The sequence below is a fragment of the Carcharodon carcharias genome, chromosome 14 (assembly GCF_017639515.1).
Source record: "Carcharodon carcharias isolate sCarCar2 chromosome 14, sCarCar2.pri, whole genome shotgun sequence".
Classification (NCBI taxonomy): Eukaryota; Metazoa; Chordata; class Chondrichthyes; order Lamniformes; family Lamnidae; genus Carcharodon; species Carcharodon carcharias.
The window spans coordinates 70,893,232-70,918,796 of record NC_054480.1 but is presented as its reverse complement, the minus strand read 5'-3'; the positions used below and the strand labels follow the sequence as shown (position 1 = coordinate 70,918,796).

The following is a 25,565-nucleotide window of genomic DNA, read 5'->3' as shown; positions in this document are numbered from 1 at the left end:
AAAGTGCAAATTTTACTTCAAAGTAATTTGGAACCAAACTGCAAAAATTTAAATTAATGAGAAGTGAGTTTAAAATGTGAAGAAAGCATTTGTTACTGGAGAATCGAAGAATCTTGCAGCACAGAAAGAGGCTGTTCAGTACATTGTGCCTGTGCTAACTCTTGGAAGAGCTGTCTGATTAGTCCCACTCCCTTGCTCTTTCTCCATAAAACTGCAAATGTTTCCTTTTCAAGTAGGTAACCCATTCCCTTTTGAAAGGGTATCAAAACAACTTTCTTTTCATCTCCCTTTCTGGGTCCTTTCCCAATTATCTTAAACCTTTGCCTTCTGGTAACCAACCCTCCAGCCAATGGAAATACTTTCTCCCCATTTACACTTTCAAAACCTTTCGCAATTATACACGCCTCTATTAAGCGTCCCCTCCCAAATGAGGCTGCGAGTGAACTAAATCCATGGTTCCTAAATGGAGGTCTGTGGACCTCCTGAAGATCTGTACGGGGGTCCATCAATAAGTGAATGAATGGCTGATGCAAGGGCTTGGTGCAAGGCCGGTCTGGATGAGCCGCCATTTGTGCATGGGGTGCCTGCCTCACTGAGGGGAGTGTGTGCTGAGAGTGGTACAAAAGTTGCCAGGTAGACTTAGGCCCACCACAGCCTTGGTAACTGCAAGTTCAGCCTTGTTCAAGAGGGGAGTTTTTTTTTTAAGTATTTAAGTTGGTGCACTCATCTCACTGATGTCTGTAGGTAAATGCCAATTTATTAAAACACTGTTTACACGCAACACTTCTATATTATGGGTATTATATAGTATGATGATTTAAATGAGGGGTGGGAGGTCAGTGATTACAAATCTTTCTGAAAAGGGACACTTCAACAGCAAAAGGTTTAAGAACCACAGCTCTAAATTAAGCCTTTTGCAACCCTCTGCCTCCACTGCTCATTACTTTAGCATACAATGAATTTAATAGGCTTGCTATCCATTATTATTAGTGACGTAAACTAAAAACAGGAAACCAATTGTCAATCTTTGTGCAATTGCACTCAGTATCTCACTTCAGTCTAACATTACACCTCATGCCTGTGCTCTCTTTCTTACACCTCTTCTCCAGTCATTTGTACCTTGCATTTTTGTGGCTGTTTAGTTTTAGTTCGAGACCTTTCACATAATAAAATCTTGAAGGTCCAAGCAAATTATAACATCAGGATTTCCACTGTCTTCTTTAACATCCTCAAAGCAGTCAAGAGGTTTTTTGTTGATCTGGAGCTTTCCTTTAAATCCATAGCTTGTTTCTTATTGAATCACAGAGATGCAAGTCATCTTGTAGCCTGGAGGCTCATGAACGTTTCCATACTTTGCAGTGCTGAAAGAGTGCTGCAGTGTCAGGTATGCTGTCTTTGCAACGAGACACTACACTCAATCTGCCATCTGAGGTTTTTTTATTCTTTGATGGGTTGTGGATGTTGTTGGCAAGGTCAGCATTTGTTGCCCATCCCTATTTGCCCTTAAACCAAGTGGCTTGCTAGGCCATTTCAGAGGCAGTTAAGAGTCTATCACATTGCAATGGGTCTGGAGTCACACGTAAGCCAGACCAGATAAGGATGGCAGATTTCCTTCCCTGAAGGATATTTGTGAATCAGATGGGTCTCTACAACAATCAATGATAATTTCATGATCACCGTCACTGAAACTTGCTTTCAATTCCAGATCTATTAATTAATTTAATTTAAATTCCATCAATTACCATGGTGGGATTTGAACCTGTGCCCCCAGAGCATTAACCTGGGCCTCTGGATTACTAGTGACATTACCAATATACGACCATCTCCCGAGTAAAAGATGGAAGTTGGAATTAAAAGATCTCATGCACAATTTGAAAAAGGGCAGAGTGCTTTCTCAGTAATCTAGCCAATTTTTGTTCCTCAAACAATGTCATTAAGATCTGGTCAACAATAAGATAAATGTTGGTTATATATTTGTTCATGGGATGTGGGGGTCGCTGGCTAGGTCAACATTTATTTCCCATCCCTAACTGCCCTTGAGAAGGTAGTGGTGAGCTGCTTTCTTGAACCACTGCAGTCCATATGATGTAGGTACCCCCACAGTGCTGTTGGGGAAAGAGTTCCAGGATTTTGACCCAGTGACAGTGAAGGAACGGCGATATATTTCCAAGTCAGGATGGTGTGAGACTTGGAGGGGAACTTCCAGGTGGTGGTATTCCCATGCATCTGCTGCCCTTGTCCTTCTAGGTGGTAGAGGTCACGGTTTTGGAAGGTGCTGTTGAAGGAGCCTTCGGGAGTTGCTGCTGTGCATCTTGTAGATGGTACACACTGTTGCCGCTGTTCATCAGTGGTGGAGGGGGTGACTGTTGAAAGGGATGGATGGGTTGTCAATCATGAAGGCTGCTTTTCCTGGATGGTGTCAAGCTTCTTGTGTTGCTGGAGCTGCATTCATCCAGGCAAGTGGAGAGTATTCCATCACACTCCTGACCTGTGCCTTGTAGATAGTGGACAGGCTTTGGGAACTCAGGAAGTGAGTTACTCTTCACAGAATTCCCAGCCTATGACCTGCTCTTGTAGCCACAGAATTTATGTGGCTGGCCCAGTTCACTTTCTGGTCAATGATAACCACAGGATGTTGATAGTGGAAGATTTAGCAATGGTAATGCCATTGAGTGTCAAGGGATGATGGTTAGATTCTCTTGTTGGTGATGGTCATTGCCTGGCACTTGTGTGGCACAAATGTTACTTACCACTTATTATCCCAAGCCTGAATGTTGTCCAGGTCTTGTTGCATTTAGACATGGACTGCTTCAGTATCTGAAGAGTCACGAATGGTGCTGAACATTGTGCAATCATCCATGAACAGCCCCACTTCTGACCTTATGATGGAAGGAAGGTCATTGATGAACAGCTGAAGATGGTTGGGTCTAGGACACTGCCCTGACATACTCCTGCAGCCATGTCTCAGGTTTGAGATGAGTGACTTGCAACAATCACAGCCAATTCCTTTGTGCTAGATATGATTCCAACCAGCGGAGAGTTTTTCTCTCAATTCCCATTGACTCCAGTTTTGCTAGGGTTCACTGATGGCACACTCGGTCAAATGCTGCCTTGATGTCAAAGGCAGTCACTCTTTGTGCTTATGTTGGCTGTTGCAGTCCTTTCATTAGAACAACAACTTACACTCCGAAAGCACCTTTTAATGTATTAAAATGACCCAAGGTGCTTCACAGGACCATTGCAAAACAAAGTATGACTCCAATTACATAAGGCGATATTAGGTCAGATGACCAAAAGCTAGGTTAAATACATTTTAAAGAGTGTCTTAAAGGAGGGAAGCGAGGTAGAGAGCTGGAGAGTTTAGGGAGGGTGTTAGGGGAGCGGGACTTGGTGTGAATTAAGACACGGGCAGCAGAGTTTTAGATTACCTCAAGTTTGCGGGGGCTAGAAAGTGGGAGACCAGCTGGGAATGTGTTGGAATAGTCAAATCCAAAGGGAACAAAGGCATGAATGAGGATTTCAGCAGCAGGCAAGCTGAGGTAGGGGTGGAATTGGGTGATGTTACAGTGACTGTACTTTTAAAAAGCATTTAATTAGCTGTAAAGTGTTAAGGGACTTCCTGGGTCAGTTAATGGCAATGTATTCTTTATTCATTATTCATACAAAGCTATAAATAAAGTAAACATTGTCTATTAGGTCTTATACAATGCATGCCAGGGAGGAGAGGAAATTACTATTACCTAATCCTCACAATTAATCTGTGCCACAGTTCTGCAAAAGCAAATTACTTGTACCTGGCAACCGAACCCTGCTGATGCTGTGTCCTGCTCATTTGGAATGGGGTTCAAATTTCCTTTTATTAGTAAGTTGTTTTTGGTAGTTGTTAACGACCTCATCTGCAAATCAAAAGAATCAAATTTACTGAACAAGCCCCAAATGAAGAAACTACCGGACAAGATTTCAATTTTTGTAACTTTGACATGAATCGGAATCAACGCAAATTAAACATGAATCAACAGGCAAATTACAGTTGGTATAAACTATAAGTTACACATGGAATAGCATATACAATTAAGACCATTTTACAGAGGTAGCAGGTAGTCCATTCTGCCTGTATAGCCAACATTTTCAGCCACAAAGTTCTTCTGATCAAAATTCCAGTTCCTTTCTTCAAATACTTAGCTGATTCTCCACAGAAGTGAGCAGCCATGTAAAAATGGTTCCTCCCATGCAGTCTTCCATACAATGGCACACTTCGTTCTGGAACCTTCTCAGCTTCTCTCTTCTCTTGGTGTCTCTGGTCTTGTGGCTGCCACACAGCCTCCGTATTTTAAATTCCTGCCTGTTGGTACTGTTTCCAGGTCAAGGGGAGCTGCCAGGTCCAGTATTGACCAGTATTGCTTATTATCCAGAAAATATAATTGATCTCTTTACAAGTGATGCAAACAATTTGAATCCTTTTCAAACATTTTCAAAAATAATTATGGATTCCACAAACATTTCAAAGTAATTAGAGTTTCCTTACTGCTCCCGGGTCAAATGTTGTTACATTCTGAATGGATGGCACAGTAACACAAGGGTGTCCCTGCCCCCACTCCCTTGAGTTTGTGCCGCCGAGCACAGTCTGTTGCCACTCTATCGATATGTAGGAGCATCACCTATTATACAAACCAGGCTTACGGTGTATGTTGAATCGAATAGTTACAAGGAATGTTTTGTAATAGTCTGCTGGATTATTGGGGATTTCAATTTAATTGGATTCCAATTATAATCTCTGTTTCTCAACAGCTCTTCATCCCCCTCCGTGCTAGGCATCTAAAACCAAAGTGCTCACAAGCTCTCTGACTGTTGTGATTATTCAGATTACCTGGTGAATCCTGAGTTCTATTGATCAATTATATTTAGTAATTCAGCTTCCTGTTCCTTTAGCTTTAGTGTGCCCTGGTGTAACAAATGGGTCTTCTATATACCCAAAGAATTTGAAGGTTTACTAATTCCACAGGCAGAGAAGATAAAACTAATGCTTTGCTTATTCACACCCATTACACCCCCCTCGCACTCCACTCCACTCCGCACCACACCTTCCCTGCCCCACTTCACTGGTTTACGAATGTCTATCCCTCCCGGGTAAGCATTGTTCCCTGATTATCAGACACTGCATTATTTCACAATGACTGACCAAGTGAAAAAATGCAATCTTGAATGTTTATCTCCTGGATGTTCTTCATTCTGAATGGACATCACAAATCAAAGACCATTAATGGTCAGTGTTGGTGGTTTTTAGTGCAGCAGAGAAATTTCCAAGTAGCTCACAACATGCGAATTCAAGGCTGTAATCTGTCACTTTGGGGTATAGTGTTTCTAAATCAATATTCTCATTTTGTAACAACAACATGTATTTATAAAGCACCTTTAATGCAATAAAGCATTATAAGTTGCTTCGCGGTTGTACAAAGTTTGACACAAAGTCACATTAGCAATAATAGAAGGGGGATGAAGTAGAGTTTATGAAACATCTTAAAGGAGGAGAGAGAAGTGGAGAGATTTAAGGAAGGAATTCCAGAGTTTGGTGCACAGACAGCTGAAAGCCTTTATCTAGCTTATTTTGTTCTTAGCCCTGCTGGAGGTCCCAGAATGTCCAGAAGTTAGAATTCAGCCCTCTCACTACTGTGACTGGAGTTTGATTCCTGGCTAAGGAGTTTAGGTGTCATTAGCTAAGTTGATAGCACTCTTGCCCCTGACTCAGAAGGTTGTGGGTTCAACGCCTACTCAGAGTAGGCTGACACTTCAGTTTCAGGGAGTCTTTCAAGTAAAACATCAAATCAAGGTCCCACCTGCTGTATGTTTAGATCCAAAAGATCCCATTACTCTGTTTCAAAGAGGAGCAGAGGCTTTGTCTGCAATGTCTGGGCCAGCATTGCATTTAACCTACATCTAAAGCATACGATCTGATGATTATCACATTGCTCTTTTCACAATTTAGCAACTTGGTTGCCTACATTACAACAGTGATTACACTTCAAAAGATACTCTATTGGCTGGAAAGGGCTTTGTGACATCCTAAGGTTGTGAAAGGTGCCAGATAAACTCCACATTTTCACAAGTTTATGATTGAGCTGCCTGGATAAGGTAGCTGGATATCTGACTGCCACAGAAGTGGTAAAGATGCCTTGGCAATATTTGGTGCCTCTGATAGAGGTGGAGAGAAAGTGAGCAACACAACATGAACCCACAGCAGGACAGATTCAGATGGCCAATAATTCTGGACATGCCATTGTCTCCACAGATCAAACCAGGAAATCCAGACGTATGCCATCGCGCTGATCAATGCTTTATTCCTGAAAGCACCGGAGGACCGTAGGCAGGTTAGTCTTCTGTCTGTCTCTCTCTCTCACTCTTTGTCTGTCTGGGTATCTCATTTCCCCACTATAATCTCTTCAGATCCCGATAGCAGCTTGCTTAATCCTGTACTACATCAGTTTAAAGCATCCTGCATTAGCGTTGCTTTGTTTAATGTCATTAAGCAGTAGTCTTACTAACACAGTCCACTGTGCTGCTTATTGCCGACTATAACCACCCCTCCATTCATGTCTGCTCTCTGCTTTTTGTCAACTTTCATCTCAATAACAGTGGCAACTTGCATTTATCTCACCCCCTTTAATGTGGTAAAATATTCCAAGGCACTTTGCAAGAGCTTAATAAAACAAATTAACATTAAGCCACACCAAGAGCCGTTAAGAAAGGTGACTAAAGCATGGCCAAAGATGTTTTAAAGAGCATTTTCAAAGGAGGAAAGAGCTAAAGTGAGTGAAGAGATTTAGGGAGCAAACGTCAGAGCTTCGTACCTAGGCATCTGAAGACATTTTCCTCCCCTCTATCTTTGGGGGAGTAAGTGGGAAATCCCCAAAAGAGCAGAATTGGAGGAACGCCAAGATCTTGGAGGGTCGGCGGAGATTATAAACTGGAACTCCCTAGCTAAGTTTTGCGGCTACATTTTCTGACGGGGCTGAGCTTCTTTCCCTATCACTTTTCAAATTTTACTTTTTAAACTAATTATTCACTCTGCTTTAAAATTCACTTTGGACTCTGCTGCCACCACTGGTTCTGATAAGAGTGTTTCTGGTAGCATTTAAGAGCACCCTGTGTATATACAAAATAAAAGTCCCATCCCCTCCACTTTTACTTTCTTTTGATTACCTTAAAGTTTAACCCCTGTAGATACTAGTAGTTTTTTCCTTCGGTTTGCCCTATCAAAATCCTTTATTTTGAATGCCTCTACCAGATTCCCTCATAACTTCTCTACTCCAAACAAAACAGCCATTTTTTTTTCCTTTGTAAGTAAAGTCTCATTCTTGGTGAATCTCTTCCTTACCTACCTCATAGCTTTGATATCCTTCCTAAATATTAGTTATGGAAAATATGAAGGAGAAGGTGGATTTGTACTTTCCCCTTACTATCTGCCACTAATCACAAGTGACAATTCCCCCATTCATGCGTTCCATGAAGCTCTGAGTTTATGACCTTATCCCCTTGGGATCTTTTTATTAGATTTTCATTCCCTGAAACTATAATAGGTGCTCATGATCCTTCCACTGTTCCTCGTACACACCATTCCCTCCCCCCCGCCTCTATTATGCTCTTTCCTGTCTGTCATACTAACCGCTTATCTCTTCTTGTTGCTACTCTAACTCATGCTCTGTGGATACGGCCGGTTGGTGTGACACTATTGTATGGCGGTCTCTGCTGTCACGGACAGTCTGTCCTTCCCTCCTCAGAAGGGGAGGAATCTGGTCTCGCTCTCCCTTTGACAGTAAGTAATGATTAATGCGTGTCATTTCAAAACTTTCATTGCCACAGCAGGCAGTAACAGAATTATCTTTCTTCCTCAAGCACCGCCTGCACACTGAAAATGTCTTAGTGGTGTTGCGGATAGTTGCTGCTGTATGTGGTCTTCTACTCCCACATCCTTTGTTAAGTCCCAACTGATCTTGAGCTAGTTTGCTCTCATCCAGGTAAAAACACTATGCTTTCTACCTCTCGCGCCATCTCCTTCTGCATTGGGATTAAGGCGGAGGCTATGACTCACTGGCGTGTGGATAGATTTTAACCACCACCACCATGGCTTTCTCGTTTAATTCTATTTCCAAAATAGCCTACGTTTCCTTTCCCTTTCAGGGTTTTCATCCCTGGAACCCAGGGTGTCAGCCAAGATTGCTCCTGCCCAATGCACCTCTCATAAAATGTTAACAAAACAGTGCTGTCCTTATTAGGTGATAAATACAAAAGAATAGGTGGAAATGACAACAACTTGCTCTTATTTTAGAGCCTTTAATATAGGAAAATGTCCCACGGCACTCTCAGAAGGAAGAACCAGTTCAAAAATTTCAAATCTCAGCAAAAAACAGTAATTCTGGCACCAGTAATACTGGAGTTCCATTTTAAGGTACTACAAGACCAATTAGGACAGGTTTTACTTGTACCCTTCATTTTCCAGTTTTACTGTTTTTTCCTTTTAGGAATGAGCTACATAGAGATACCAGGCCAGGTGATCAAAAGCTTGGTCAAAGAAATAGGGTTTTTAAGAAGCATCCTAAATGAGGAGTAAGAGGTAGAGAAGCAGAGTGGTTTAGAGAGGGCATTCCCAAACTTAGGACCTAGGTAGCTGAAGGCACGGTTGCCAATGTTGGAGCAATTAAAATCAGAGATGCATAAAATGCCAGAATTGGAAAAGGTTACAGAGTTGGGAAGGGGTGAGGCCTTGCCAGGATTTAAATATGAGAATTTTAAATGCATAGCAGTGCTGGTGGTACATGAACATTGGGATGAAGAGTGAATGTGACTTGGTGCAAGTTAGTATATGGGCAGCATAATTTTGGAGATGTAAAACTGAATGGATGCTTTGAACCTGGTTGCAGACTAAGCCATGCTCTGTTCAGGACAGGTGGCAGTAACCATTGATCAATTATATGCTCTCAAAATGTCATTGGGAACCCATAAAAGGGAACATAGAAGCAAAAGGACCCAAATGAAAATATGGTGTTTTTTTCATTTGAACCCATAAGGTTAAAGGGTGATTTCATGAAGCTTTTCAAAATTGTCAGGGTTTTGATAAAATAGCTGTGAAGAATATTATGACACAGCTGATGGTAAGGGCTGAGTTGTTCAAATCCCAGAGGGGAACTTGAAACAACTGTCATAATCCATTTTTGCAATTTGTATTTTTGAGATGCAGGCTTTGAATTCAGTAGTAATAAGAGCACTGAGTCTCGAGGTTTTTTTATAGAACTAAATTAAACATTTATTAATACAAGAAAAATTATAAGCACATACATATGTCTACAAAATTACTACAATAATAACTACAAAAATCCCCTAATTAATCTGACTCTCTGTTACACCCCCATTAAGGCAACAGTAAAACTCATAGAATTAAAAAGACCCCAGGCAAAGCACATTTGACCTCACAAATTCAAAATGAGGTTCCCTGCAGGTTGGTTTCTTGCAGACACTGTTGGAGGCAATCAGGCTGTTTAGATCTTAAATGCCTCTCTTACACACACAAACTCCTTTCTGTTTATACCAAGCTTTTCCTTTTGAATGTAAATTTTCCATGGTATCCTAGGCTTTTAACATCACATCTTCTAACAATAACATTTTCATCCCACTAATTTTATTAGTACTCCCAATGTCTCCCAGCTAGGTGCAAGATTGTACTCCCATTCTTGAATGCTTTATTCAACAAATACAAATGTACACACTTAACATCTATGTTTCTGTACTTGCCCATGTTTATCTAATTACCATTTCAAACCTACTTCTTTCTATACATCAAAGCACCCAGACTAGCTGGCTTTAATCCAATTAAGACACACACATACACACCCACCCATAGACACAGACACCACTAAACTCCATTTTTAAAGATAGTTTCCAGTAATATTATAGACATTAATCTCTTCATGACAAGAAACTGTTTACACTGAATCATCTGGGAGACTAGCATTTCTTTATGCAGCGAGTTGCTGTGATCCGAAGCATACCACCTGAATGGGTGATGCAAACAGATTCAGTAATAATTTTCAAATTAGAATTGCATAAATAGTCGAAAGAGAAAAATTTGCATGGTTGTGGGGAAAGAGTGGGAGAGAAGAGCTATTTGGTTTTTAAAAAATATTTATTCTTTCACAGGGTGTGGACGTCGCTGCCTGGCCCAGCATTTGTTGCCCTCCCCTAATTGCCCTTGAGAAGATGGTGGTGAGCTGCCACCTTGAACTGTTGCACTTTCAAAGAACTGCCACAGGCACGAGGGGCCAAATGGCTGCCTCCTGTGTTCTATAACTAGAGGCACATGAACAGAATTGCAACATCTCACCGGGCTTTACTGTTGGTGAATTGGCATGTTAGCCCCCCTCCACTGCCTGCTTAAAAACAGACCAATACTTGGAACGGTATGCCAACACCAACATTGGCCAAAACGCTTATATTTTTCACTCTGTTTAACATCGCATTTGTTATCACTGATGATAGCGACCAAACATAAAATGCCAGTCACTGAAACATGATGCACTGCCTGCCACTTGCCTCAAGTTCTTGACCTTCACCCTGATGAGACCGTAGATATAGTGTAATTCAAAACAAAATAGTAAATTGGCAAATGCAGAAGAAAGCTCCCTCTAGCTGGAAGTAGTTTATTGGTGTTGCCAGCTTATTGAATGGCAGAGCCGGCTCAAGGAGCCGAATGGCCTATTCCCCCTCCTGTTTAGACCATAAGACGTAGGAGCAGAAGTAGGCCTTTTGGCCCATTGAGTCTGCCCCGCCTTTCAATGGGATCATGGCTGATTTGATAATCCTCAACTCCACTTATGATCTTGTGAGAAGTTACAAGAAGCTGTTGTTGGAGTGGTGATAGAATCTCTAAGAGTTGGGAATTTGGTGAGAGTGGGAATTTGGTGCAGATGGAGAAGGAGTTGCTAGTTTTTGACTCTAAGATTTATTGTGGTTTGTGTTTCAGGTAAATATTAATCTACAACTTAAGTTAGATTGAATTATCAGGTTGATTGAATATCTAAATTTTAATTAACTAGATAATTAAAATCGGATTCCATAGGGATAGCAGGATGGGTGGTGGTGCCACAACTGCCACATGTGGAAGTTTGTGACGAGCATTGACGACCTTCAGTAAGTGTCTACATCTCAAGGAACTTCAGTTCAGAGTTGTTGAGCTGGAATCCAAAGTGCAGACATTGTGGGGTTTTGGGGAGGGGTAGAGTTACCTGGACACTGACCCAAGAGTCAGTCGCACCCCATTAGGTTGGGCAGTGGTGGTCGGATTAGTGGTCAGGGGCAGAAGGGTGTGACTGTAAGTCAGGCAGTAAGGGACCCCCAGGTGCTGAAGGAACCTTGGTCTTTTCCCTTGTCCAACGGCTACAAGGTCCTAAAAACAAAAAAACTGCAGATGCTGGAAATCAAAAACAAACACAGAATTACCTGGAAAAACTCAGCAGGTCTGGCAGCATCGGCGGCGAAGAAAAGAGTTGACGTTTCGAGTCCTCATGACCCTTCGACAGAACTTGAAGATCCTTGCTGCTTGTGTGAAGTCGAGCAATGTTTGCAAGATGAATGAGCAAACTGACCACAGCACCTTGGTACAGGAGGACATTCAAGTGGGGAGAGCGAAAAGGAATGTTTCAGTGATAGGGGGCAATGTGGTCAGGGAGATGGATACTGCTGTCAGCAGCTACGCCCGAGAATTCCAAAAGTTGTCTTAAGGATATTACATCACGGCTCAAAGTATTTTGGAGTGGGAGAATACCGTTGTTGTGACTAGCAAAAGGAGAATGAAGAATAAGGTTCTGCTGAGGGTGTTTTAGGGGCTAGGATCCAAATTAATAAACAGAACCTCAGTGATAGCAATCTCTGGATTACTACCTGACCCACGTGTAAATTGGCATAGTGTCAAACAGATCAGACGGCTGAATGTGTGCCTCAAATAGTGGGACAGGGGTTTCGATTCACTGCTTCTGGCATCAGTACTGGGGAAAGAGGGGACTGTTCTGCTGAAATAGGCTCCACTTAAACCAGACTGGGAATGGTGTCATGGCAAACATAAAAATTGAAGCTGAAGATAGGCTTTTTAAACTAAAAGAGCAGGTTAATGTTTAGGTGAGAGGAAATTTATAAACATGAAGTGAAAAGTCAAGGCAATAGAGCAGTGTAGCGTTTGGATAAAGATAAGCAGTGTATGACAGGAAGAAGTAGAGATTTTAATGGTAATAGTGCATGGTGATTGTTGCTTTACAACCAGCCTTACTGAGTAAGCATCATGTGGTCAACAGCCAATCAGCACCGAGCGTGGGGAAGTTTATAAGGGGTGGAATTTTCCTAGTCTCGTAAGTGTATTTTAGCCTTGTTGGAGGCCAGCAGCTAATGCAGCAGCTCTGTAAATAAAGTTCATTGTTCAACTAAAGGAGCCTCTTGCTAGTACATCTCTACATCTGGCAATGAGGATGAATGATTCTTGCCCTGCCTCTCACCCTATAACTGTGAGTATCTCATTTTAAAGAAGGAAAAAAATATATACGCACCAGGATGCTTCTCTTTGGGAGGATTGACGCATTTGACTCCGGATTTTATTTCCAGGCCAATGAAATAGGGGAGGAGGCAAAGCACAAAGCAACTCTCTTGAGCATCTGTGGGAGTCAAACCTTATTCAGTTCTCTCAGCCCCAAGTGCCCCCGACTCCAAATCGTTCAATGAGCTCGTGGATTTAGTGAAGGGCCATTTTCAGCCCACACCATCAGTCATTATGCAAAGATTCAAATCTAATATAAGGGTGAGGGCCCCAGGCGAATCGATCGCAACTTATATTTCTAAATTGAAGCAATTGTCAGAGCATTGTGATTTCGGAGCAACCCTGAACGACATGCTATGGCATCTGCTAGTTTGTGGCGTGTGCAATGACGCCATTCAGTCTCGATTGTTGGCAGAAGTTGATATAAATTTTAAACAAGCAGTGGAGATAGCACTGGCCATGGAAAGCGCTGAAAAAGATTCAGAGGAGCTACAGAGCTTACAGAATAGCACCATTTACCAGTTAGGGTGGGAACCTACAGCCAGGCATGGCGCCAAAACCGCAGAAGCAGCCGCAAAGCGAGAATCATTCCCAATCACCCAGAAAGCAAGACAATATACCGGAAGCAATCAGACAGCAATTCTGAAGCTGAAATGTTACCCATGTTGGGGTAACCTCACTCCTGAAACATGTAGATTTAAGGAGGCCGAGTGCAATTCCTATTGCAAAAGAGGACATTTGATAAAGCAGCGCAGAGCTAAGTCCAGACCACCAAGTAAGCAGCCAGCAAAGATGTTGGAAGTACATAACATGAAAGAACCTGAAAAACTGTTTCTGACATTCACTCTCTTAATCTTGAAGCAGTCAAGGCAAACCCTATTACTATCATACTCCACATGAACGGGAAGCCTCCAGTTATAGAGGTGAATACAGGGGCATCAGCCATAGTGATGAGTGAGTGCACATTTCAGTACCTGAGAGAAGGCACCCAACACTTAAGCCTGGAGCGAAGACTTACACAGGAGAAGCCATAAAAGTAAAAGGCACCACCATGGTACCTGTGAGCTATGGGCAGCAGTCAGCCCAGCTGTAGGAACTGCTCCAGAGTCTATAAAATTTTGGAAGATGACCCAATGCATCCAATATTTCCAGGGCCATTTCCTTTAGTACTCTGGGATGTAGATTATCAAGCCCTGAGGATTTTGCAGCCTTTAACCCCCATTAAGTAAAAAGTAATATGTAAGAAACTTCAGTAGCGGCCCAAGTTGGATCCCGGTCTGTGAGACCAGACCCCTTTCATACCAAGTAGACATGGAAGTTCGGATTGCTCATAAACATGTGGATCAGCTGAGGAGCAGGGAGACGCTTCCACAGACAGTGCCACCAAGGAATGTTATCGAACCTGTAAACACCAAAGTACCTGATTGATCAGTTATGGACATAACTGATGTCCCTATTGAATCAAATAGTGACGTTCACTCTCTTAATCTTGAAGCAGTCAAAGCAAACCCTATTACTATCATACTCCACATGAACGGGAAGCCTCCAGTTATAGAGGTGAATACAGGGGCATCAGCCATAGTGATGAGTGAGTGCACATTTCAGTACCTGAGAGAAGGCACCCAACACTTAAGCCTGGAGCGAAGACTTACACAAAAGAAGCCATAAAAGTAAAAGGCACCACCATGCGCCAGAAAGGGTACCCATTATCACAGTTCCGATTAGTGTTGATCCTGTAGGACAGCCTCAGGCTATAGAATTACGACACTCTCACCCGAACACAGAACCCCCTAGACGACTTGATTTGTAATTAGTGGACCTATGTATATAAGTGTATAACCTGAATTCATGACAGAGTGTCAGTGTGATTATTTCTAAGATTTTTGATATTGTCTTCTATTCAACTGTATAAAGTAATTTGTGTAAATAAGGAATGTAAGACAAGGAATTAAAGGGTGAGGGATGTGGTGATTGTTGCTTTAAGGCCAACTTTACTGAGTAAGGGCCCCATAGTCAGAACAGCCAATCAGCACCGAGCACGGGGAAGTTTATAAGGGGCAGAGTTTTCCTAGCCTAGAGAGTGTATTGTAGCCTTGCTGAAGGCCTACAGTTAATCCAGCAGCTCTGTAAATTGTTCAACTAAAGAAGCCTCTCAGTAGTACATCTCTACATAGTGCATCAGTGAATAAGGTCAAATCAGGGAAAAGTGGCAATGGCGTGTGGGGAGGGTGCGGTGGGGTGGGTGTGAAAGAAAGAGGTTTTAGCCTGAGGCAGTCCTCTGGCTGTGTGCACTATGCTACAAGGCTGTGCCTGGCATGCCTGTCCTCTTCCGAGTCCAGGGTGGGGGAGGGCCTGTCCCTCCTTTGTCAGTCGTGCACAGCGTGGTGTGTAGGGCATGGTCAGTCCCTCGCACATTTCAGTCCTGGGGTTTGATGGCTTAGTACTGAGCCGCAGATGGCACAGTCATACTCGGGAGGCATCTGCAGCCTGTAAATGTGGAACTGGTAACTAAGAGGGGGGCACTCTGGTCTCATGGGGGTGTCTCAGTAGGTAAACATGGGGCATGGCGGCATCAACAGAAAATAGTGCTGGGGCAGAACAGGGATATCTACCAGGATTATGATGGGCTCCAGGGTTAGAGGGGGATGCAAGAGAGTGATCGAAGTGGGGGGAGCTTGTGCATGATGCTGTTCCAGGACGATAGGAGGGACTTGGACAGTCACATGGGAAGTTAGGGAGTTGGAAGCTGGTCTCCTAATAGAAGCTGAGCAGCACTATTGAACAGCCAATGGAATGGCACAGTTGAAAAATAACCTAGGAACAAAAGACCCCTCCCCTGGCAACTGAGGGCTTGTGGGAGGAGTCGACTTCTGTACTTTAGGGCTGATTGAAGAGGCACCCTGATCATTTCTGCTTCAGGACGTGAAGAGCAAGGCTCAGCTGAGACATGTTAGGAAGACTCAAATGCCAATTAACTCATGGGGCACGAGGCTTGGGGCCCAACGTTGATTGGGTCTGAATGACCATTTGTCCCTTTCATTGGAATGCACAAAGATCACAAGGATCCAACTGTAAAGTGGCAATGGCTGAAGTGCATATGCAAAAAGCTCCAAAGACCTCTCCACATCGCAGCTGAGAGGTTCATGCTTTACACACCTCAACAGTTACAGTCATTACATTAGAGTAAGGCTGGGCTCTAGTCTATTCCAAAGAAGGCAGCCTGACAGTGCTCTGACTGAGGCCCATAGCACCTGACTGTACTCATCCAGATCCAGCCCCCTCTGTGAATGTGCTGTCATGCCTGGGGTGTGTGGGAGGGCGGTGAGAGACAGCTTCCAGTGACTGTGCAAAGACTGCAATGGAGGATCTGGGAATGGAATGCCTGGAATGAGGGCAGCCCAAGGGCTTCACGATTATTCCCTTGCTTGGCAATGGATGGTGATCATTGCAGGGTTATGGTCAGTCATGTCTCTGTTCAATTTTGCTGCAGAGATGAGGAGGAGTGCACAACAAAGGCAGTCTTTTTCCTGGCTCTCGTGGAACTGAGGAGAAGGGCCTGTCACCATTAGGCAGGGCAAAGGGAAGAGATGCGCGCTGAGGAATATGAGCCAGCAGCACCCCATGAAGATCCAGAAGTTGAGGAGGAGATACCCATCCCATGGAGGCGTTTGGCGTGACCCAGGGTGTGTCGAAGATGCCTTTTATACTTGCAGATGAACGAGTGAAAGTGCTGTAGCATCTCCGCTTGTTAAGGGATGTGGTAGCTCACATCTGCCACATTCTTTGGGGAGGATCAGGCACCAAAGGGACCGGGAGGCCATCCATTGCCAGTGGCTCTAAAGGTGACCGCTGCACTCAACTTTTTTGTGAGTGGCTCGTTCCAGGGCTCCACTGGGGACCTGTACGGAATATTACAATCCCCCGCTCACCAGAGAGGTCACTGACTCCCTATTCAGTAAGACACACAATTAGGTCCAGTTCTCCCTGGATGAAGTCAGCCAGGCTGCCAGAGCAATGGGATTTGCAGTGATCTTCAGCTTCCCACAGGTGCAGCGGGCCGTTGACTGCACACATGTGGCTTGAAGTGCTCCCTAGCAGCAGCCACAATGATTCATCAACAGAAAAAGTTTCCACTCACTCAATGTGCAGCTGATCTGTAACCACCAAAAGCAGATTATGCAGGTCTGTGCGAGATACTCTGGGAAGTCACACGACTCTTACATCTTGAGTCGCTTGCAGGTGCCACAGATCTTTGAAGGCCCTCAGTGTATCCAGGGTTGGCTCATCAGTGACAAAAGCTATCCCCCAAAAGACGTGGCTAATGACACCCGCTTGGCAGCCACAGGTGCTTCAGAGGAGAGGTACGATGTGGCTGGTTCCGCAACATGCTCCTTGATTGAGCAGATCATTGGCATGCTAAGAAGTGTTTTAGATGTCTGGACCGGTCAGGCAGCATTTTCCAGTGCTCTTTCAGAGGGTGTCCTGCATCATCATGCTTTGCTGTGCTCTAAACAACTTTGCATTCCAAAATGGGGATGAGTTGTTAGGTGCAGAGATGGAGGAGCTGTACATCTCCTCCGGTGAGGAGGATGTCGAGAGGGATGAGCTTTTTTTTTTTATTCATTCGTGGGATGTGGGCACTGCAGGCTGGGCTAGCATTTATTGCCCATCCCTAATTGTCCTTGAGAAGTTAGTGGTGAGCTGCTGCCTTGAACCGCTGCAATCCATGTGGTGTAGTTATACCCACAGTGCAGTTAGGAGGGAGTTCCAGGGTTTTGACACAGCGGCCATGAAGGAATGGTGATATATTTCCAAGTCCGGATGGTAAGTTGCTTGGGGAGGAACTTCCAGATAGTGGTGTTCCCGTGAATCTGCTGCACTTGTTCTTCAAGATGGTAGTGGACGTGGGTTTGGAAGGTGCTGTTTGAGGCTTGTTGAGTTCCTGCAGTGCATCTTGTAAATGGTACACGCTGCTACTATGAATTGGTGGTGGAGAGAGGGATTATTTGTGGATAAGATGCCATTCAAGCAGACTGCTTTCTCCTGGATAGTGTCAAGCTTCTTAAGTGTTCTGGAGTTGCACTTATCTATTCAAGTGGAGAGTATTCCATCATACTTCTGACTTGTGCCTTGTAGACAGTGGACAGCCTTCGGGGACTCAGGAGGTGAGTTACTCACTACAGGATTCCTAGCCCTCTGACCTGCTCTTGTAGCCACGGTATTTATATGGCTAATCCAGTTCAGTTTCTGGTCAATGGTAACCCCCACAATGTTGATAGTTGGGATTTCAGTGATGTGAATGTCATGGGGCGAAGGTTAGGCGCTCTCTCGTTGGAGGTGGTCATTGCCTGACACTAGTGTGGTGTGAATGATACTTGCCACTTGTCAGCCTAAGGCTGGATATTGTCCAGGTCTTGCTGCATTCGGACGTGGAATGCTTTAGTATTGGAGGAGTCGCGAATGGTGCTGAACATTGTCTAATCATCAGCAAACATCCCACTTCTGATCTTGGGAAGGCCAGTGGAGCAGCTGAAGATGGTTGGGCCTAGGACACTACCTTGAGGTACTCCTGCAGTGATGTCCTGGAACTGAGGTGATTGACCTCTAACAACCACAACCATCTTACTTTGTGCCAGGTATGACTCCACATCAGCAGAGAATTTTCCTCCCAATTCCCATTGATTCCAGCATTGCTAGGGCTCCTTGATGCCACACTTGGTCAAGTGCTGCCTTGATGTCAAGGGCAGTCACTCTCACCTCACGTGGAGTTCAGCTCTTTTTTGTTCATGTTTGAACCATGAGGTCAGGAGCTGAGTGGCCCCAGCAGAACCCAAACTGAGTGTCAGTGAGTAGGTTATTGTTAAGTAAGTGTCGCTTGATAGCACTGTTGGTGACCCCTTCCATCACTTTACTCATGATGGAGAGAAGACTGATGGGATGGTAATTGGCCTAGTTGGATTTGTCCTTTTTGTGTACAGGACATACCTGGGCACTTTTCCACATTGCCGGGTAAATGCCAGTGTTGTAGCTGTTCTGGAATAGCTTGGCTAGGGGCGCAACAAGTTCTGGAGCACAAATCTTTAGTACTATTGCCGGAATGTTGTCAGGGCCCATAGCCTTTGCACTGCATTCAGCCATTTCTTGATGTCATGTGGAATGAATTGAATTGGCTAAAGACTGACATCTGTGGTGCTGGGGACCTCCGGAGAAAGCCAAGATGGGTCATTCACTCAGCACTTCTGGCTGAAGATTGTTGCAAATGCTTCAGCCTTATCTTTTGCACTGATGTGCTGGACTCCCCTGTCATTGAGGTTGGGGATATTTGTAGATTGTTTAATTGTCCACCACCATTCATGACTGGATGTGGCAGGACTGCAGAGCTTAGATCTGATCTATTGGTTGTGGAATTTCTTAGCTCTATCACTTGCTATTTTTGCTGTTTGGCATGCATGTAATCCCGTGTTGTGGCTTCACCAGGTTGACACCTCATTTTTAGGTATGCCTGGCGCTACTCCAGGCATGCCTTCTTGCACTCTTCATTGAACCAGTGTTGATCCTCTGGCTTAGTGATAACAGCAGAGTGGGGGATATGCCAGGCCATGACGTTGCAGATTGTGGTTGAGGCACAATTCTGCTACTGCTGATGGCCCACATCACTTCATGGATTCCCAGTCTTGTGTTCCTAGATCTGTTCAAAATCTATCTCATTTAGCATGTTGGTAGTGCCACACAACATGGTTGAGGATATCCTCAATGTGACGCCACAAAGACTGTGTGGTGGTCACTCGTACTGATACTGTCATGGACAGATGTATTTGCGGCAAGAAGGTTGGTGATGATGAGGTCAAGTATCGTTGTCACTATTGTTGGTTCCCTAGCAATATACCTTTTAGGGCTCAGTCAGTAGTGGTGTTACCGAGCCACTCTTGGTGGTGGACATTGAAGTCACCCAGAGTGCATTCTGTGCCCTTGCCACCTTCAGTGCTGCCTCCAAGTGGTGTTTAATAGGAGGAGGGTGAGGGTGTTGAGGCCCCATAGGAAAAGGCCATAGCACAGGCCAGATACGGCAGATATGCCTGTGAAATCCTTAGAGCTACAAGGTTGCAGGATGGTGAAGATGACTAGCTCATACAAGCATCTTTCTCCTGTGCCCTCCATGCAGGCACAACATTAACACCTCCTTTGTAATCCTTAGCACCTTCTTTGCAATCCTTAGCATCTCAATGAAGGACATCAATCTCATTCTGAGTAGCCACAATCTTGCGTGACTATGGTTTCATCCTTGTAAGGCTAGGCAGCCTCTGGAGCATGTGGTTCTGTTAAGGACTCCACCAGCACGCACTGTGAAGAAATTTGACATGGTGCAGCCTTTTCAAGCCTTCTTATGGTGCTTCCCAGGTTCATGTCCATCATTGTGTTGGCAGCTGTGGCCCAGAAAATGTCAACACTGCATTTAGGCATTACTTAGTAAGTTGGTTGATAATAAAGAGCACATGAAGATCTACTGGAGTTTCGCTCTGATCCCATTTTAGGTCTCCACATTATCATTCCAATAGTTTCAGATAAACAGAAGGAAACCTAGCACATTGATGGCATCATGGCGATCAAATAATCTTGCTGATTGCCTATCGGAGATCTGGCTGGAAGATTATGTCAAGCCACGCTAGCCAGACCCTCGGTCCAGATTGGCATTCCCTCATTTAATAGTCTGGCATCATGAACATAGACACACAGTTCTGATCCTACACAGTCATTGCCGCCAGGCAGACAATTCAGGAGTCACCAATTGCTAGCTAGGTCCATAGCTTGTATCATGTAGGTGGAGATTGGGAACTAATATAAGGGTTATGCCTAACTGTACACACGGTCACGACATCACGCTACAGGCCGCCATGAATGCTTTTAAGATCCTTGACTATTACTTGAAATGTAACCCAAACTCGAGCCTGACAGACGTTACGTGGAGGCCAGAGAAAGATGCACCGAGTTAAAATGACTCCAATGCTGGTCGCCATTAAAACCTATCAGATCCACATAGTAGCAGCATCAGGGGAATAAACCAAATTGGAAAATTGATACTCATGAGGCCACGTGATGTGATTCTCCGATACAAGTCTCAGGAATGCATTGCCCACCCACCATGGCGATAGAGCAAGAAGGAGGAGGGGGGACACCTGGTACACTTGTCTGACCTCAGAGCCTAGCATCAGATAGAAGAGCCATTCACTAGATGTGATTTTCAGATCAGCAAAATATATTTACAGATGTGCAAAGTATTTAGAGTGTGTGCACACCCATGCCACATTTGCATGCTCAATATTTCTTAATTTTTCTTATCCTACCGCTACATCTAGGTGCTTCCCCAAAATCCACAGCAGAGGTGGAGGCAACCTGCTGACTGCTGTGCCCTTTTGTCCATGATGACCCTGGAAGGCTGAAGCCTATGGGGCCCTGGCCTGCTTTGGGTCTCCTGCTGTGGGGCAGGTGCACCCTCCTTGGCCTGAGCAGCTGGACTTGCTGGGGTCATAGGCAACGGGACTTGGAGCAGCTGGACAGCCCAGGAGAGCTCTGGGTGGATTGCTCCGGGGTGTCCGGCTGATGCTCCTCCTCCCTATGGGTGCCCGAGGAGACTCCTTGAGGAGAAGGGGCCCCGTCCACCTCTCTCATAGCCACTGATGTCTTGCACTCATAGCGGTGGTTGTGCAAGTGCATATGCAGCACAAACCGCTGGACCAAGGACTCCATGATGGTCACCTCCCTTCCAATGGTGACCTCTATGTGCTGGCATGTCGGCGCCACAACATCAGACAGAACATGGCTGGACTCCTCCATCTTCCATTCTAATCTACAGATGGCCTCTGATAACCCTGCCTGGTATACCGCTGCCTGTCTTTGGGCCTCCAGCATCTTCTTGGAGCCGATTCCAGACTCGGACTCAGCAGGAGCCTGGACTCCAGCAGTTCTCAGAGTATTGGTGACCTTGGCTGTCACTGCCTCCGCTTGCTGTGGACCAGAATCTGTGCTGTGCTCACCAGGTGGTGATCCCAAGCCTGCTCTAAAACCAGGTCCCATCGAGCTGTGTGTCTGTACTGGTGGAGGGTGCAGATGAATGCAGTGATGGCTCTAGTGGATCCTTATCTGAGGTACTCTAGGGCCTGGGGCTGATGGGTGGGCTTGGCTGGCAGTGTGTCATTTGTTGGAGGCTGTAATAGAGAGAAGAGATAATTCATGATTGGCTGGATATTCACCTAGATTAAAGAGATTCACAGTTTCAGAGGTTGGGTGAAGACTAGTGGATGGAGCCTCACTGGCTTGTTGGGAGATGCTGATCTCGCAAGAACGGGCCCTGTTTCCAGCTAGCCAGCTCTGCTGCCTGCCCCTCAAAGGGGCTGAGTGGCCTGAGCTCCGGGATCTCTCCCTGTTGTTCTGGCTGATCTTTTCCTGCATAAAGACAGATGAACAGACTGTGAGCAGGACAGATAACAAAGTATATGATAAGCAGGCCTCCCTGCTGTGTATGTTGAGTGGCCCCTATGTAAGGGCTGAGGACACAACTTGTGCAGGATGTGAGAATAGATGAAGATGTCGAAGAGTGTGTGAGAGAATCAGTGATGATGTCCCTTGCGCTGGGAATGGTGTGATGTGCCTGTGGACTGTAAGCCTGCAAATGCCTGCTGGCCTTATGAGAGTTGAGATTAAGAAGGCTGAGTTACCCAGGTGGAGCAGATGAGATCATTCATCCTTTTTCTGCACTGGATAGTGGTCCTCTTCTGGGGAGTGATTGCACTGACCGCCCTGGTAAACTCCTCCCAAACCTTGGTGGTGAGGTTGGCAGTGCTCTGACTCCCATCATGGGGGTACAGCATCTCCTGCTGAGTGCCGCCAGTGCCTTGTCTCTGAACTTGGGTGCACATCATTTGTCTTTTCTCAGAGCCATTCTGGTGTTTGCCATGGTCCTGAGCTGCAGAGCGTCAATGTGTGCACGGCTGCCGTTTAAATATGGTGCCTGAAAATACGAACTGATGAGGTAATGGCGGGTGGATGAATCCCAGCCTGCCCCACCATGAGATACAATGTGCTTCTCGTTCATGCATACATAATGAGGTGAAAAGCGGACGACCTGATGCAGAAACCCGCTACACTGTCCTGTGGGATCTGTGCCACCTTTCCCGCCCGCCTGTGGAGCAGAAAATTCCACCCAGCGTTTCAAGTTCAATATGAATGTTCTTCGGAACTGATAAATAGCTATGATCTTATAGCCATGACAGAGACACGGTTGCATGGTGACCAAGGTTGGGAACTAAACATTCCAGGGTGGTACTTGTTGTGCAAAAATGGACAAAATTGAAAAGCTGCAGTAGAGGGGGATGGGTGGTGTTAGCCTTGATCACAAAAGATGGCAGTGGCGAGGAAAGATCCTGACTCAGAAGAGCAGGCAGTAAAATCAGTATGTGTGGAGGTAAACGAAAACAAGGTGCAGGAAACAATGGTAGGAATGGTTTATAGCCCTTCTAGCAGTAGCTATACTGTTTGACAGAGCATTAATCAAGAAATAAGAGGAGCTTGTAACAATAGCAATCCAGTATTCATGGGAACTTTAATTTTCATAAAGACTGCACAAGCAAATCCGTAAAAGTAGTTTGGAGGACGAGTTCATGGAATGTATAAAAAACCAACCAGTGAAGAGGCTATTTTAGATCTTACCTTATGTAATGACAAAGGGTTAACTATCAGTCTGATGGTAAGGAATCATTTGGGGACGAGTGATCATAATATGATGGAATTTCATGCTGAATTTGAGTGTAACATACAAAAGCCCAAAACTAGAGTGTTAAAGTTAAATAAAGCTAATTATGTAGGTTTGAGGACTAAGGTAGGATTGGCTAAGGTAGATTGGGAAATCAGATTAAAAAGTATGATTGATTAGCACTGGTAAACATTTAAAGAAATATTTCGCAATTCCCAAAAAATGTATGTTCCATTGAGAAATAAAATCTCCATGGGAAAACTTATATACATGGCTAACTAAAGTGGTTGGGATTGTATTAGATTAAAAGAAGAGGCTAATAATATTGCCAAAGGGAGTAGTAAGCCTGAAGATTAGGGGAATTTTAGAAAGCAGCAAACAATGAGGAAAAAACATTGAGTAAGAGAAAGAAAATAGAATATGAGAGTAAACTAGCAAGAACTACAACAAATAGATTGTAAGTGTTTGTACAAGCATGTAAAAAAGAATAGCGAAAGTAAATATGGGTTCCTTAGGGACAGGCACAGGAAAGATTATAATGAGGATTAAGGAAGTGGCAGAGATGTAAAACACATATTTGTGGTTGTCTTCATGGTAGCTGGCATAAAAATGTAGCAGCAATAATGGGGAAACCAATGGTCTAATGAGAGTGAGGAATGTAACTAACATATTGGTAAAGAAAAACTACTGGAGAAATTAAAGGGACTAAAAGCTGACAAATCCTCTGATGGCTTATATCCCAGGGTTCTAAAAGATGACTGCAGAGATAATGGATGTATTGCAACAAAAGCAAAAAGCTGCAGATGCTGGAAATCTGAATTAAAAACTGAAAATACTGGAAATACTCAGCAGGCCAGGCAACAGAGAGAAACAGAGTTAACATTTCGGGATGATGGGGACCCTACGTCAGAACTGAGGAAAGATAGAGATGTGATTGGTTTTGAGCAAGTGAAGGAGGGAGAAACATCAAAAGGAAAGGCCTGTGAGGAGAAGGGCAGGAGAGATTAAATAACAATGTTTCGTGTAATGGATAAAGTAAAGAAACAAACGATATGTCCAGATGAGGTGTGAATGGCTGGATAGCAGCTGTCCAAATGCAAAATGAACAAAGAAGCAAGAAAAACCAATCCAGCAAAAAAAAAGAAACAAAATGAAGGTAGAAATTATGATATAGAATTGGTGAACTCAATGTTGAGTCCAGAAGTCTGTAGAGTACCAAGTTGAAAGATGAGTTGCTGTTCCTTGAGCTTCCGTTAAGCTTCATTGGAACACTGCTACAGGCCAAGGACAGAAAGGTCGGAGTGGGGGCAAAGTGGAGAATTGAAACGGCTAGCAACAGAAAGCCCAGCATTATGCTTTTTGCTCATTTAGTTTTTCTTGTTTCTTTCCTTATTTGTTTACTTTGCATTCGCACATCTGCTAGCAGCTATTTACACCTCATCTGGACCTGTTTCTTTACCCATTACCATGAGCCCTTTGTCATTTAATATCTCCTGCCTTCCATCCTATCACAAACTTCCTCTTCTGATCTTCATCTGCACCTACCCCCCTCCTTTTCACATGCTCAAAATCTATTACTTTTCTATCTTTCCTTAGCTCTCATCAGCCTGAAACATTAACTCTGTTTCTCTCTTCACAGATGTTGGCTGACCTGCTGAGTATTTCCAGCATTTCTGTTTTTATATTAGTGGATGCATTTGTTGTGAATTTCCAAAATTCCCTAGATTGTAGAAAGACCCCAGCGGATTGGAAGCTACCAAATGTAACACCGCAATTCATAAAAGTAGGAAAGCGGAAACTGCAGGTCAGTTAGCTTGATAGCAGTCATTGGGGAAAATGCTGGAATTTGTTATTAACTAAACAGTGACAGGGCACCTAGATTGCCCTATGATTAGGCAGAGTCGACATGGTTTTATGAAAGGAAAATCGTGTTTGACAAATCTCTCAATTTTTTGAAGATGTAAGAAACAGGATATGGTATAGTTGAATATAGTATATTTGGATTTTCATAAGGCATTTGACAAGATGCCATGCAAAAAGTGTTGTGTAAGGTAAGGATTTAAGGTGTTGGGGGCAATGTGGATTGAGCATTGGTTAAAATGCAGAAAACAGAGTAGGTATAAACAAGTCATTTTCAGGATGGCTGTTACTAGTGGAGCGCAGCAAGGATCAGTGCTGGGGTCTCAGCTATTTACAATCGATGTTAATGACTTGGATGAAGGGACCAAATGTAAGGTATCCAAGTTT

At 44.2% G+C, this 25,565-nt stretch overlaps 1 protein-coding gene across 8 annotated transcripts in view; it reads left to right on the top strand.

Moving 5' to 3' along the window:
* LOC121287411 (engulfment and cell motility protein 2) overlaps positions 1–25,565 on the top strand; it is a 214,453-nt gene that overhangs the window by 128,777 nt on the left and 60,111 nt on the right. For all 8 annotated transcript variants that reach the window (XM_041205261.1, XM_041205267.1, XM_041205265.1 and 5 more), the window contains one exon: positions 6,287–6,365. In XM_041205261.1, the coding sequence (XP_041061195.1) occupies positions 6,287–6,365 (79 nt within the window). The remainder of the gene's footprint in view (positions 1–6,286; positions 6,366–25,565) is intronic.